A 17,098-nucleotide genomic window follows, 5' to 3' on the forward strand; every position below is an offset into this window, starting at 1 on the left:
TAAATTTTAAATTTGAAACTCAATTTCGAAAAAAATGTGACTGATGCCCTTTCTTTATGAAGCGATTCATAAGTAATATAAATTAAGTTTTGTACGTGACATATTTCAACCACTTATTTTGAACAGAGAAGTTAATAAACGCTGAAATTATATATTAAAAAAGCTATTCTTATTCAAAACCAGTGGCAGAAAGTAACAATTATGTACCAAGGTTGAGCTAGTTGCAGAATTTATTGGCCTTCATTGACACATTGACCTGATGATGCGTGTATTATGGATCTATATGTTCCATTAATTCCTTCAGAAGCATCTGTTACTGACGTTTAGGCCTACTTACTTGGATAAGTATGCAGCTAATATGAATAAATACAGGAAAGGTGGTGGTGATAATTTTGAGAGTTAGTAATTATTTAGAAAAATTAACTTCAAATTATGACATACTTAAAAACTTCAATTATAGAAACTACAAATAACCTCTTAGCATGCAACATAACTTAAAAATTACACTAATAGAAAGTTATTCATATCTTACTACATTTATTTAAAGGGTAAGACAGTTAACTTTATATTCGGGACTCACAACAGGAAGCCACAACTCCCCAGACTTTCTTTTTTTTTTTTTTTCCTCTCGTGTTGGACATATTGTGTAGTCTAATACAGTTTGAAATACATACTGGTGTCATACGTGTCAACAAGGTATGAATCTTGTCTATCTAGAATTATTAGAAGTTGTTGGCTGTTTACACAAAAAATTGATAATAATTGATAACAATTTCATTAAAAATTAAGTAAAGGAGCTTTCATCGTATTCATAACATGTAATTAAATGTAAACTTAAATTAAATTAATTGTTTGGGATGGATGGTATATTAAATTACATTTTATCAGAGTTATTAAAGTATGCCACACTGGCATGCTTCCCAAGTTTCGGATCTGTACCCGGTCCATCCCAGTTCACTTTAAGCACTGTCAAGATGTCAACTAAATTCTGATGACATAGATACAGCCAAATGCCATATCTGACCATTTCTTTTTCTAGAATAATTTCAACGGCTCAAGTTTCATTAATGAAACATTTATATATTTTTAATTTACATTGACTGATTTCACTGTTTGCGGTACATCAACCTATTGTGCTAATTTATGAAGTATCGTACATTTTTCATTTTGAAAATAATTTGTTGTTTCGAAGTCAGGTGTATAAATATGACTCAACAACTTTTTACAGTATGACAATGTCCTAATGAACATTTATGTTATTTACATTAAATAAATAAGGTTTCACTGTGTCAACATTTTAAATCATGATGTTGTTTTACATGATTTACTAGTTTCGATGTTATTTCCATCATCTTCTGAAACCTGACTAGGAAACTAATCAACCAGGTAAAACAACACCATAATTTCGGAACACCTCAAAATCTGTGCTTCAGTGGCTGGTCATGATAATATCTTTGAAAAATATTGGATTGCAAGAGGTCAAATGACTTTATTGTCAAATGCCTGGCATTAGAAAACAACAACAACACCATAATTTAAAATGTTTATACAGTGAAATCATTATCTATTTAATTTAAATATCAGTAATTTAATAGTCCATCAAAGATTATATTAGTGTTAAAAGAGTGTATTCAAGAATGAACAATGTCGTAAGTAAAATATTAATTCAGCCATTTTAGTGACCAAATTCAACTCACCAATGTGACAAGTAGTGCCTTCCCATTCTGGAGGACAACGACACACATAAGTGTCACCAAGATCTTGGCATGTTCCGCCATTACGGCAAGTACTTCTATCACAGTGACTGTCCTTCAGGTTACAGGTTTTTCCTTTCCAACCATCACGACATGAACATATAAAGTCAGCCACGCTATCTGTGCAGCTGCCATTGTTCCGACATGGGTTAGGGGCGCACTCATCTTTATCTGTGCCAAAAATTAATATTGTGATTATACAGTCAATATTAACGTAACAGATTGTAAGTATACTGATATCGTGAGCTTACAAGCAAAACACATTAAGTAAAAAATATTACCTCTAAGAAAAAAGAGTTTTGAAAGCCCTTGACGAAACTGAATCCTCAAAATATTATTTTTAGTATAATTTATTTCTATTTATGTGTATTTAATTTTCCAATTCTAAGTTTATGCACATATATTATGTACATTATACCTATACGCCTTTATCTCAGAAGTAATGTTTTTGACTTAAAGTGTTTTGCTTGTAAACTAACGGTATTATACTGAATAATCTAAATCAATCTTTTTTTTTCTCTGTTCTATCCATCCTTCAGCATATGATAATGCAGAATTCCTGCATGGAAATATCATATCTACTTCGGTACATCATAATAATATAAATCAATATTATTCCATTAAGAAAGCCGTTATTATTCTTAATTTTAATATTGACATATATGTGAACTCTGTACTCTTTCCGAAAACTGATTTAACTTAATGTGACACAAAAATAGCTTACATAAATTTACACAAATGCCTTATTAATCAAAATGTGTTTATTTTTTTAAATCCCTCACTACTAGCTGAGTATAATTATAATAGGAAATGTGAGTAAAGAGATGCTTTACTTTAGAAGTAATAATGAATTGATATGCCTCCATAAGACAGCTAAAGAAATTACGTAACAACTTTAAAATTCTGTATGTATTAGTAAAAATGTTTCTTTTAATCCTCCATACTACGAATATGACTTTATTGCAGAAACTGTGACAATGCAAACATTGCTTTTATGAACAACTGTTTTTCAGTGTAATTTACATTACTTTTTTTTATTCAACTCTCATTCTTGTAAATTTTCAGTGTTATGTAAAAAATGCCATTAGTTCCATCATAAATTAAATGCCTTAAAAAACATTTGAAATCCTGACAGCTATAACAAATGACATTTTAACAATAACAAACAACATTAAATCTAAATTACTCTTACTGTACAGATGGATATAGGAAACACAATTCAAGGTTTATGTACGTGTCTTAGCGAAAGAAGAAAAGTGAGTCAGTGTTTCAAGCTTTAAGATAAGAGAATGTTTCATGTTTTTCTATTATTTTAACGACATTCACTTCCCGTCTGCAGAAGTAATATCATCAGTGACTGAATAATATTTTAAAAGATATTAGATATCGGTATATAAACTTTTGGAAGATGGAATCATAACTTTGAGAAAAATAGCGATCGTGACTTTTAGTAAGGTTCTATCTCAATCAATGGCATACGCAGAATTGTATTAAGAGGAGGGATCATTATTAAAATTGTTTACAATTTAAATTATCGGTATTTTAAATGTGTATTATTATTATTATTATTATTATTATTATTATTATTATTATGTTACGGTATAATTATTAATATTATACTATTTTCTAATATTTGAATATATTCATGAATATCCTTATAAAATCTTTGAAATGTAATTTTTTCACAGCCATGCAATTTTTAACAAATTTTAACTTCTGTTTAACAAAATGTTAAACGAATGTTTCACAATAAAGTCAGAATTGAAACGAACGAATGGATAAATACTTCTCTTAAAATGAGTTTTAAAATCGACAATGCACAATATTTAACATCTGCAATGGAGAACTGTCAAAACAACCTTTTCCATATGTTCCACAAAAAAAGTTAAATTTTGTGTTAGTTTCATTTTATTGCAAGGTTGGTAGGTCTCTCTATAATAAAGATAGCATTGTTATAAGTAATTCGAACGTGCCGCAGCACCAAGCACAGGAATTATATTGAAGGAGGGGTAGAAGGACTATGCCTCATGTCGATGTAGATTTTGTTACTCTGACAGTGAAAAATTAGAGAAGGAAAAACGATTTTGGATAAAAAAAATACTCAAATCTAAATATGTCAGTTCTTTTAAAGTTCAAGAGGGGGGGAGGGGGGTTCAAAGCCGGTAACCTGCCCACCCCTTGCATACGCCCCTGGTCTCAATATTCTTCTGGAAAATGACCAAAAACTGCGAAATATATCAGTATATAACAGATACTAACTTTCCTAAATGCAGACAAATTATAGTATTACATTCTTGATGAAATTCACTGTTAAATTGAAGACATAAACTAAAATAAAACACCTAATATGCTATTCCTGCAATAAGTTATTGAAATGAGTCAACAACACAAGACAAAACTGATTGTTCTAAGTAAGCTGAATTTTATAGTATTGTGCAATAGTATGTATAGATCGACTATTGATCAGATTTTTTGTATTCGACAGATAATGGAGAAAAAATGGGAGTATAAGGGTACAGTACATCAGTTATTCATACTTTTTGAAATCAAAAAGGCATATGACTCGGTTAAGAGGGAAGTATTATATGATATTCTTATTGAATTTGGTATTCCCAAGAAACTAGTTCGATTAATTAAAATGTGTCTCAGTGAAACATACAGCAGAGTCCGTATAGGTGAGTTTCTATCTGATGCTTTCCCAATTCACTGTGGGCTAAAGCAGGGAGATGCACTATCACCTTTACTTTTTAACTTCGCTCTAGAATATGCCATTAGGAAAGTTCAGGATAACAGGCAGGGTTGGAATTGAACAGGTTACATCAGCTGCTTGTCTATGCAGATGACGTGAATATGTTAGGAGAAAATACACAAACGATTAGGGAAAACACGGAAATTTTACTTGAAGCAAGTAAAGCGATCGGTTTGGAAGTAAATCCCAAAAAGACAAAGTATATGATTATGTCTCGTGACCAGAATATTGTACGAAATGGAAATATAAAAATTGGAGATTTATCCTTCGAAGAGGTGGAAAAATTCAAATATCTTGGAGCAGCAGTAACAAATATAAATGACACTCGCTAGGAAATTAAACACAGAATAAATATGGGAAATGCGTGTTATCATTCGGTTGAGAAGCTCTTATCATCCAGTCTGCTGTCCAAAATCTGAAAGTTAGAATTTATAAAACAGTTATATTACCGGTTCTTCTGTATGGTTGTGAAACTTGGACTCTCACTCTGAGAGAGGAACATAGGTTAAGGGTGTTTGAGAATAAGGTGCTTAGGAAAATATTTGGGGCTAAACGGGATGAAGTTACAGCAGAATGGAGAAAGTTACACAACACAGAACTGTTCGCATTGTATTCTTCACCTGACATAATTACGAACTTAAAATCCAGACGTTTGAGATGGGCAGGGCATGTAGCACGTATGGGCGAATCCAGAAATGCATATAGAGTGTTAGTTGGGAGACCGGAGGGAAAAAGACCTTTAGGGAGGCCGAGACGTAGATGGGAGGATAATATTAAAATGGATTTGAGGGAGGTGGGATACGATGATAGAGACTGGATTAATCTTGCACAGGTTAGGGACCGCTGGCGGGCTTATGTGAGGGCGGCAATGAACCTTCGGGTTCCTTAAAAGCCATTTGTAAGTAAGTAAGTAAGCAATAGTATGTTACGGATTTTGTGGTGAGTTTGAATTCTGACTTAGAGAGAAGAATAAATTATTTTAGACGCGAAACTTACTGTTACTGCAGATCTCTCCTTCCCAACCTTCTTTGCAGATACACTGATATGAGTTCACTTTGTCCACACATGTGCCTCCGTTTTGACAAGGATTCTGCTTACAGTCGTTAATATCTATAATGCAAATAGAGAATATTTCAAATTAAATTCGTGCATAGAAAAATCTGTTCAAAGTTTTAATAAGCTTTATTCTTCCAAATAATCGTGAGAATAAATACTTTGCAAGTGTAGTATTGAACTGGAAATTCTAATTTTAGCAGACAGTATTTTAATATACAGGCACTCACTGTTTTTGTCAGCATGATAATCTATTTTCTTTTTATTTTGGACTCACAATTGAATACAATTTTACATTCACATGGCAATAATAAAAATTGTTTACCACTTGGGTCCCCTATTGCTAGAATATAATTATGTATTTATTTTATAAATTTTGAAAGTAATATTTTAACTAATATTTTTCAAAGGCAGGAGTGGAAGAACAATATTTTAATGTAATATTGCTGTGAACATTAATGTTTGTAGCGATACGAATCTAACAGTCAGACTTTCATCAGAGAATTTCACCTTCTCAACCTGAAGCCTCCTTGTCAGGTCTCTAAAAACTGTAGGTTTTTGTCACATTGTATTCATATAGCATGTTTATATGTGACTCTGCTTCTCAGAGGAAACGAAATTTTGATTTTAAGTTTCTTCATTTCTAAATGTGTAGTTTAAAAAATACCACATTACTCTTAAATGTAGGTACGTATAATTACTTTTTCTTTATTATCTATTAATTTTCTTCATCTACATGGGTATATATTTGAGAATAAATATTTAATTTGATAATAAGTATAATAAGCTTGATTTGCATAATACACGTCACTGTTCGTTAACAGAAAATCACAATTCAAGTCACACAGAGTTAGTGTGCACTCATTGTTGCTTGCTTGACGGTTGTCAGCCCACTTTGAGGTCTGTGGATATAGAGGGAAAACTTGGATCGGTGTCGGGTAGAGTTCCCGGGTAGCTCAGTTGGTAGAGCGTTGGTACGTTTAACCAAAGGTCCCGGGTTCGATACCCGGCCCCGGAATAATTTTTCCCTCAAAATTATTCAAGTATTCTATTATTCCACATCCTGTGTTATGCAGCAAGGTTAATCAGTGAAAACTCACTTTCATGGCAATATTTTCCAGTATATCCTGGGTCACAGGAACACCGAAACCCTCCTCCTGGTTGACTAACACAGCTCCCATGTTCTCCACAAATTCCGGAAGAAACCAATACAGCATCATTATTGCTTGCATTAGACGGTGCTGGAACTGTGCAGCTGTCAACAACTGAAAAGAAAAAATTGTTTAGGTAATATTGTAATAATATATGTCTCTTTTTTGTGTGTGTGTCTGTGAATAATAATAATAATAATAATAATAATAATAATAATAATAATAATAATAATAATAATAACAACAACAACAACTTGTTATTGCTGCTATTATTATTATTATTATTATTATTATTATTATTATTATTATTATTATTATTATTATTATTATTATTTGGGTAAAATATACTGTTTTAATTAAAAATCATAAAATAAGTAAGCAAAAACGTTTTCCTGCGAAATAAGCATTTATAAGCACTAACATACACAGTTAAAACGGCTTATCTAGGTGTGTCTTACGAAGTATAACCTTTCTGCTTAGTACCTTTAAAAATGTGGAAAAGAATATGCATTTTGCTTAGAAATCCGGGCTTTACTCATCAGTAATGCGATCATAATTTAAATCTATTCCCTTGTCTGTTCACTTCACTAGACGAAGCTGTGATGTTTACCAAAGAATGGAAGAGGAAGGAAGAAAGAAAACCGATTCACAGGTTACATAATTCCCCGGTGTCTTGTAGATGGTGTTAAGTGAGGATGGGACTGGGGAGAAAAGCAGTGTAATGTTTGCATCACCAACTGAGCGGCGGCTATAATGAGATTTTAACAGCTGTTTAATTTTAAGAAGTTGGAATGGACTTACACCGAGCCTGGAGGCAGAATTATTATATGATTTTTTTAGGGGTACTGGTTTTGGTTCCATTTCTCGTCACAGCAGGGAGCCATGAGACTCCCTGCTGTCTTTCCAATGGTCCCACTGGCTACCTCTGCCTGGTACACTCCAACACTATTAAAATTAAATTTTTGAAATTTTACCACAGAGGTGACTTAATGTCGCTAATGCAGTTATAAACGTATTCTTCTTTGCACATTAATAACAGCACATTAAAAATTTAGCATGTTGAAATTATTATGCCAGTTTGAAAAATTTATGCACAAAATTATAAGTAATAACTGACATTTCAAATTAATAATGGGTCATGTTTTGAATCTAACATAATTTATACAATTGTTTAAAATTATTATTATTATCATTAATATTTGAGGAGAAAAATTCGCTCCAATGCCGGGGATCGAACCCGGGTCCTTGGTTCTATGTACCAAGGGCTCTGACCACTGAACTATGCCGAATTCAATCCACAGCACCGGATCGAATCTTCCTCCTTCAGTGTTTCCCTTTGTGGCCTGACTCCAAGTTAGTCATATATGTTGACGTTTATGTTGACCAAGGACCTGGGTTCGATCCCTGGCGCCAGAGCGAATTTTTCTCCTCAAATATTAATTATTGTCAACATTACAGAGATTATTGTGTAGGACAAATTAATAAATCCATGATATTATTATCATTACTTGAAATGAAGCTAGAATTTTTATTTTATTGGGTTATTTTATGATGCTGTATCAACATCTCAGGTTATTTAGCGTCTGAATGAAATGAAAGTGATAATGCCGGTGAAATGAGTCCGGGGTCCAGCACCGAAAGTTACCCAGCATTTGCTCGTATTGGGAAAAAACCTCAACCAGGTAACTTGCCCCGGCCGGGATTCGAATCCGGGCCACCTGGTTTCGCAGCCAGACGCGCTGACCATTACTCCACAGGGTGGACTGAAACTAGAATATTCATATTTCACAAAGCAATTTTCGTCCTTAAGGTATGGAAGAAATAGACTTGAATGATCCACATAAAAGAGAGAGAAGCTCCAGATCATCAGGAAAATGCTGCAATGCCTGATCTATATCAGTGACTTGCTTTCCAAACGTTATATTTTAAATTACCTACCTACTTTCAGTACTCTAAATATAAATATAATGTTTGAAAATATTACTCTATGAAAAATTATTCTTTTGATCTACAGAATAAAAAGTTAGCAGGGGATTTGTAGAATCCCTTATAATTGCGTGGAACATTTAATTGGCTGATGATTGTGTGATTTCATATAATCGTATGTTACTGCCTCACGACTTGATGACAATTATCTTAGAATAAACATAAAACAAAGAATTTAATATTTTAATGAATATCACAAACAGTGCAAGAAAATAAAATATGCAAGATGTAATACATTTCGATTTTATTCACACTTAATTAATTTAATACTCATGTGCCTTCAGGCATTACGTACAGCTATAAGCATGATGCTGCATACATATTATCTTCACATTTTCACCGATTTATAACTGTATATTAACTTGTGGCTTGTAAATGCAGACATTATGACAATTATAAGATACCTTTTCATAGAAGTACTTGCAAGGAAGTGCATGCTGTATACTCCACATAATAATTTTCATATTAGACCTACTGCTTAATTTTAACATTTTAACAATTTTAAATTTGTATACACATTTAAAGTTTTATGATATTATTCCTTCCTTTGCATGATTTTACACTTTTAATATGATTTGGTTTTATGTAACCCATTGTCTTTCTTTCAATATTTATAATGTAACTGTTCAACGAGAGTTACTCTGATCTGATGATGGTTTTTTAAAAAACCGAAAACGTTTATCATGAAATAAAATAAAATATTGTACTATTACATCAAAATCAGGTAAGTTTATGATCATCTTTTGTGAAAAAACATTGACAAATCACACTTAATTTATTTTTCAAATAATGATATGTTACAGGTTGCATCAGCCCTCTTCCACTAAGGACAAAATATGATATATTGCGGGTTGCATCGGCGTGCTCCCACTAAGGGGCAAATTGCGTATAAATATTACAGAGATGTTAATGGACTATTTTCTCGAATAGGCACCCACTTAAAAAAGTGAAATAGATGTTGAAAAATAAGTTTTGCTAGATTCATATGAAATCGAAATTACTCTAAATTAGAAAAAAAGTTATATTAATTTATTTTGCATGCTACAGTAAAACACTTTGATGAAAAGAAATTAATACATGTAATTAGTTTTCTCTATGTATGATCCACAGAATCAGAATCAGAGAGTATGAATAGTTTCTATTTTTGTATTCTGGACGGCATTTAAATCATCTAAATTATTATAAGGTAGAACAATTTGGTTTATAGGTAATGAAGTAAATGTTTTCAGTATCATAAGATACGAAAATTAGATCAATTGAAGACGAAGTACCTTCACATGGAGGATTGCTACATTGTAAACGAGGCGTGCTACAGTTCTTTCCTTCCCAGTCTTCTGGACAATGACAATAATAGTCCGCTTGGGTATTGAAGCAAGGAGCATCATTTTCACAGGGATTAGGACTGCAATGATCGTGATCCACCTGGAAATTAAAGAAAGATGACGTCATCATTAAATTAGGGCAGATTATGATAATGTTCAGCAAATTTTCGCACGAATGAAAAGAGTGAACTTTATGAATACAGTTATGACAATAATCCGCTACGAATAATAATAACTCGTTGCTAATAAAATAAATATCTCTGAAGTTAAATATTCTTTAAGGTACCGGTACAGGAAATGATGTCACTTTTCTTATTGTGACAGTAGATGTTTAAATATTGTGACAGATGATCTCAACTCTCCAGAAATATGGCGAAGTTTAATGAGATGTGATTACTCAATGTCATCCTTGCACGTCATTGTACATACAGCCATTTGTATTTGTATTTTTATATTTGCTTACACTGCATAATTTTTCTCACGGATTCATGCTTTGTAAGTTAACAAATATCAAGTTTATTACAAAAATGGAATAGATTTACTTTGGATTGTTTGTTTTGCGCATTATTATGATTGTTATTAATGTTTTTAAACTTTCGGTTCAAGTTTTAATCCATGTGTATTTACAGTTTTTGGAAGAATAACAATTATTGTTAGTCTGTGATCTTTCTTTATGGACAGAAAATAAAGAAACATCTGTAGACATACATAATAAATGTTATAAGATATTACATATCAGTAGTACAGTAAACATTTTGCAAGGCTTTAACTTGAATTCGGTACAGTAGAACCTCTATTATCCGTGGTAATGAAAGGGGTGAGCTGAACGGTTAATCGAAAAAATCGGATAATTCGTACCATAAAGATTTTCGTAAATTTAGTGAATAATGTTTTTACATTTTCGTAATTACCTTCGTGGTGTTGCGTTTAACATGCTAGATAGAGGATCAGAAGTTCACTAATTTATGTCTGGTTATCAACGATGGGTTTTTAAGGGGCAAGGAAACTCCTTGCAATGGCTGTCTGTGGAAAGATATGAGTAGTGAAAGTCTCGTATTGTAGATTTACGTACTTTATACACTCCAATCTCGTATTTTGATGCGAGATGAGCCACAGTTTCTCTTTCCCCAAACCATTCAATTATTTACACTTTCTTTTTTCCATTCTTAGCACAATGAGATTTCTTTTGACACCCGTACAAAACATTAAATTAAATTTTCATATAGAAGTTTATACAGTACGACAATTCGAACAGTAGACCATACTGTGTAAAGGAAAACGCTTGTAATAACATTCTCTAGAAAAGAAAAATTAACTTGCTAATACAATGTGCACCACTTCATATATTTCTGCAGCAAAAAAAAAAAAAAAAAAAAAAAAAAAGAGATAAAGACGGTTAATCCGCTAATCGGTTAATAGGGTGACGGTTAATCGGGGTTCTACTGTATTTATGTGTTAGCTACGAGATTGATTTTGTAGTTGTGTAATAATACGTACCTCACACTGATCGCCTGTAAATCCTACAGGACAGATACAGCGATAACCATTCACCTGATCCGAACATTCTCCACCATTACGGCATGGATTGCTTTCACAGTCATTAATATCCGTATGGCAGTCACGACCTGTGGAGTGAAATGACTGATTAACATTTCTCTCATATTTAAAAAAATTCGGTATTTCTTTTAAGATGGAGGTTGCTAAGGTCACAGTGTAGGAAATCGTTGTATACATGCTATGATTTCGTATTTGTTTACCTACAAGGTAAGTCCATTGCGGTGGAGTAATGGTTAACACGTCTGACAGTGAAACGAGCGGGTTTGGTTTCAAATTCTGACTGGGGCAAGTTACCTGGTTGAGATTTTTTCAGAGGTTTTGCCTCAACCCATTAAGAGAAAATGCTGGATAACTTTCGGCGCTGGACCTTGGACTCATTTCGCCAGCATTAAAACCTTCATTTCACTCAGATGCAAGATAACCACCGCAGTTGATACAGCATCGTAAAATCGATTAAACCAAACCTAAAGATATTGGAATACAATTACATAATATTTAACATTTTGTATATGTAATGTATTTCCCTTTCCTGAGGAATTGTAAAATGATCTGTATTTGAAACAATGCCAGTAGTAGTAGAATTGTTTGAATATTTACATAAAATGCGGACTATTATTCTGTTGAATTCTGCGCCGTGCCGTCCTGCCTAGGACTCACATTATGGAATGCGCACTGATTTGAGTCTTCATGGGGGAAGAAATTTTCTCATGAAATTTCGGCCAGTGTATGGGACCAGTGCCCACTCAGCATCGTGATGCACTTGGGGAGCTACAATAGGTAGCGAAAATCCGGTTTCACAAACCAGCTATAACGGCTGGGGGGATCATCGTGCTAACCACACGATACCTCCATTCTGGTTGAATGATCATCCACCTCTGCTTCTGCATGTGGACGTGAGGCCAGCAGCCGGCTGGTCAGTCTTGGCCCTTCAGGGCTGTAGCGCCATGGATTTGCAATTATTCTATTGAAGCTTTAATTTTTTCTGCACAAATGTATCTTCAATAAGATCGATGATACAGATTTTACACAGATTTTACACTCTGTATAACATAGGCCTACATATTAATCAGTGGGTCATCAGAGGTATGTTATTTGAAGCGAGAGGTTCCCTTCCACATTCTACCTCTCAACTACTAGTGAAATTAAAATTCAAAGTCTTTCAAATACAAAACAACCTGTTACAAATTCCTAGGGACTCTTTACATATTATCCAATATTATATATATTTTCAAAAAAAGCTAATTTTGTCAATATGACATTTTGGCATCAAGCGAATCTCAAATTCAGAATTAAGTTTTTTTTTTTTTGTTTTAAATTAACTAACGACTTATACTTGTTTTTTTGAAAGATGGGACATGACAGTTAAGCGGCCGAGCTTGGAACTACAGTGTCATGTTGCCAATATGGACTACCATGCTGCTAGCTGATGGAAGCTAGCTGTTGTCGTTAAGATGGCTGACGTTAAAACATTCATTGACAATTGACGCGAAGGTAAGAAAACAATAGAAAAATCTACACAGAATCACAGACGAAACGTACCAATACTAACATTGTGTGCACAATAAATGTCGCCAAGAGAGCTATTAAGCACTCGCCACGTGGAAACTAAGTTTGGCATAGCAACAGGCCTACCACGCTATGTGACATTCAGTTGTTTTTCCGATCGCAACGCTCCTGTCATGGCCCATCTTTCAAAAAAACAAGTATAAAAAAATAACTGTTCTATATTCAGGGTCCTTGTGATCACCCTCACTGGAGGGCTGATGATTTAATCAAATCTTTTTTTTTAAATTTTATTGGGTTATTTTACGACGCTGTATCAACATCTAGGTTATTTAGCATCTGAATGAAATGAAGGTGATAATGCCGGTGAAATGAGTCCGGGGTCCAGCACCGAAAGTTACCCAGCATTTGCTCGTATTGGGTTGAGGGAAAACCCCGGAAAAAATCTCAACCAGGTAACTTGCCCCGATCGGGATTCGAACCCGGGCCACCTGGTTTCGCGGCCAGACACGCTGACCGTTATTCCACAGGTGTGGACATCAAATCTTTCTCTCTATTCTTTCTTTGATAATTTTCCCTGTGTTTTTTCCTCGCTTAATGGGTGAATGAACAAGGTAAGTATCTGCTGTTAAAAAAACTTGCATAATTCAGGGTTACAAACTGTGTTACATCACACATAATGACTTTGCTTATTTATGCATAAGTATGAAAGATGAGTCCTTAGCTCGAAGCTATAATAATATCCATATTTCCATCACAATGAACATCATATTGGAAGGGAAAAGTGTTCTTCATAATTATTGTAGATGAGTTTCCAGCTGATATCTATCATGTGTAGATGCCAAGTAAAACACCACAGCTGAAATCATTTTAGTATTTTAGTAAGCATGCAAAAACATAGCAGGCTATTAAAAGATCACCTTTCTTCTCCTCTATGCATTTTATATTTACTGGTTCCTCCCATTTGCCAAATAATACATACGTCCACTGCAGTCTCTTTTTTTTTCCTAGTTAAAAAATGAGATCATAACTGTTATGCTTCACATATGACATTATAATATCACTTTAAGTAGTACGGTATAACAGAAATTTTGCAAGGAAATCAAACATATTTCACACGTTCAGTCCTTCCTTCAGATATTGTGACAACATTTTGAATCTTGCGTACACCACTTTTAACACTTGAATACAGCTGTTTCAGTGCTTCACGCACCATCATCTGAGCCTACTAGATCACAGCGTCATCTCGAACTTCTCTGGCTGTTAAGAGGGTGTGTTTTATTGTTGGAAGGTGTTGAAGTGTGGAGTCGAATAGTGTGTGTGTACTGAAATTGATCTGTGTGTTGAGGATTTGATCAGGGTGTGTTTTAGTGTGTTGGAAGCTGTAAGCCGGACAAATATTACATATTTAACACGAGTAAGTCCACTAGTTCATCAATTAATTATTGTGACAACAACTACAGTCAGTTATTGGCATATCTTCCTTTATTGGTTGGTATATTTTATATTTATAATTTTTTAGGTTTACACTATTATATATCCCATTAGGTATAGTTATTGTTATAAGGTCTCTTAATTTCGATATTTCATAATTTAATTTCAACTCTATAGACGTAGAACATTTTAAGTGGGCGTTTATTCGGGAAACATGTCCATTATCATTTCTGTAATACCAGTATCAGTACTCTGTGTTAATTTTTCTTCTTAGTAGGAGCATGCTGATGCAACCTGCAACATATCATCGCTCCTTAATGGCAGCGAGCTGATGCAATCCGCTATGTAACACTAATGGTACAAATAAAATAACTCTTAATAATGCAATGTGCATAATGATCTTTAATTTATTACATACACGTCGTAACCTATAAACATCCAAACCCATAGAATAAACATCTTAAACATTCCACATAAACATAAATATAGGGATTTTATGAATACTTTGTCATCTTTTTAATTACTCACCTGTTTTTGTATTCTTGAACTGATACTCTTCTGCATGATATAAAGAAAGATGACTTTGGTATTTGTTTGTTATTGAGTCAAGATGCTCAGAAGAGGATTCCAGGGGAGCCCCTGAATTTTCCAATATGTCACTGTTCAGACGTGTTAATGAGTTCAGATGTTTCGAACCACTGGCTATTAGATCTTCAGAATAAGTTGAAGATCTATTCATAAAGTTTATTGGATTCACCTTTTTCACGAACAAAGTAACTAGTATGTGTAATATTAACTATAAAATGTAGTAGGTGCCTTTTTATCGGCATTTTTAATTACTTTTACCTTTTTAAAATAGATTACTGTTATATAAAGTCAGTGATATTAGGAAATACTAGAGAAGTTGATCATTTACAGTGCATGGAAAGGTATATCTCTAACTAGATTATTTGTTTTCTTCTAGGATGTCGAGATTAAATACGATCAGTGTCGACAAAACTATTAAGAGCACCTGTGTTGAGGTTAATAGAAAGAGATTACATGGTACAATCTTAAATATTTGATGATGATTATAGTGGTAGTGGGGTTACCAAATGTCCGTATTTTATCAGTACTTGTCTGTATTTTGAAGGTCTGTCTTGTCTGTACCTACTGTACGGTAATAATAATAATAATAATAATAATAATAATAATAATAATAATAATAATAATAATAATAATAGAATTAGAGAAGTTATGCAGGTAGACAGAGATATTTTAGAGACAACAAAAGGAAAACGTTTGAGTTGATGTGAATATTATGGACATTTAAAACAGATGACTGAGAACAGAATTCCATGGAAGATACTGAATTGGACGGTGGAAGGGACAAGAGGTAGGGGTAGATCACGAGCATGTTGGTTCAATAAAAAGAATGAAATAATAATAATAATAATAATAATAATAATAATAATAATAACAATAACAGAATCAGAGAAATTATGCAGATAGACAGAAATATTTTAGAGACAATAGAAGGAAAATGTTTGAGTTGGTATGGACATTATGGACATTTAAAATGGATGACTGAGAATAGAATACCATGGAAGATACTGAATTGGACAGCGGAAGAGACAAGAGTAAGGGGTAGACCACGAGAATGTTGCTTTAAAAGAAATAAAACAACAATAATAATAATAATAATAATAATAATAATAATAATAAGACGAAGAAGAAGAAACTTTGGAAGTTGGGAAAGTAAAGTTTTTGAACATACCGGTGTAGCCAGGCTGGCATGCACAGTGATAATCATTGACCAGGTCGATGCAGGTGGCTCCATGCTGGCATTGTCCCACACAGTCATTAATATTATGGTCGCAGTTCTTCCCAGCCCAACCTTTTTGGCATTTGCATCGGTAATCCCCTACCAGATTCTGACAAGAATATGCGTTGATGCAGGGACTCCCTTGACATTCATCAGCATCTGAAAATTTAGTAATTATATCAACTTGTAAAAATTTTGTATCTTATTGCACGTGTTATACATATGGAAGGACGCCACACTGAAGTGACCGCGAACTGCATTATGAATACGTACCAAATTGACAGGCATTGCCTTCCCATCCAGCTGGACAGATGCAACGAAAGCTGTCTACTAAGTCAACACATGTTCCACCATTTTGACAGGGAGCAGAAGCGCATTCATCCACATCTGTAATAGAAAGATACAGAAGTGTTAAATTAATTATGGAAAAGCATTAGAATAAAAGTCTTCAAATTGTTATCGATGAATCTGTGAAAGTTTTTATTATTAATGGAGAAAAATTCGCTCTGGCGCCGAGGATCGAACCCGGAACCCCCAGTTTTACGCACTGGGTGTTCTAACCATTGAGTTATGCCGAAGTTCAACCCACCGCATCGGATCGAATCTTTCTCCTTTGGTTCTAACCATGGTCTGGTGTGGTGGGTTGAACTTCGGCATAGCTCAATGGTTAGAGCACCCAGTGCATAGAACTGGGGATCTTGGGTTCGATCCTCAGCGCTGAAGTGAATTTTTCTCCATTAATAACAAATGGTAGTCATCACAGATAATTCTGTAAGACCAAAAAA

General features: G+C 33.7%; 1 protein-coding gene across 2 annotated transcripts in view; it reads right to left on the reverse strand.

The window, feature by feature from the left end:
• Positions 1-17,098, reverse strand: part of LOC138693266 (protein jagged-1b-like) — a 728,512-nt gene that overhangs the window by 14,236 nt on the left and 697,178 nt on the right. The window contains exons 8-14 of one of the 2 annotated variants that reach the window (XM_069817112.1): positions 16,587-16,700; positions 16,266-16,472; positions 11,513-11,640; positions 9,965-10,115; positions 6,657-6,821; positions 5,500-5,613; positions 1,698-1,925 (exon numbers count right to left, since the gene is read on the reverse strand). In XM_069817112.1, the coding sequence (XP_069673213.1) occupies positions 1,698-1,925; positions 5,500-5,613; positions 6,657-6,821; positions 9,965-10,115; positions 11,513-11,640; positions 16,266-16,472; positions 16,587-16,700 (1,107 nt within the window). The remainder of the gene's footprint in view (positions 1-1,697; positions 1,926-5,499; positions 5,614-6,656; positions 6,822-9,964; positions 10,116-11,512; positions 11,641-16,265; positions 16,473-16,586; positions 16,701-17,098) is intronic. The other variant, XM_069817113.1, reaches the window with a different exon arrangement.

Source organism: Periplaneta americana, chromosome 17 (assembly GCF_040183065.1).
Source record: "Periplaneta americana isolate PAMFEO1 chromosome 17, P.americana_PAMFEO1_priV1, whole genome shotgun sequence".
Lineage (NCBI taxonomy): Eukaryota > Metazoa > Arthropoda > Insecta > Blattodea > Blattidae > Periplaneta > Periplaneta americana.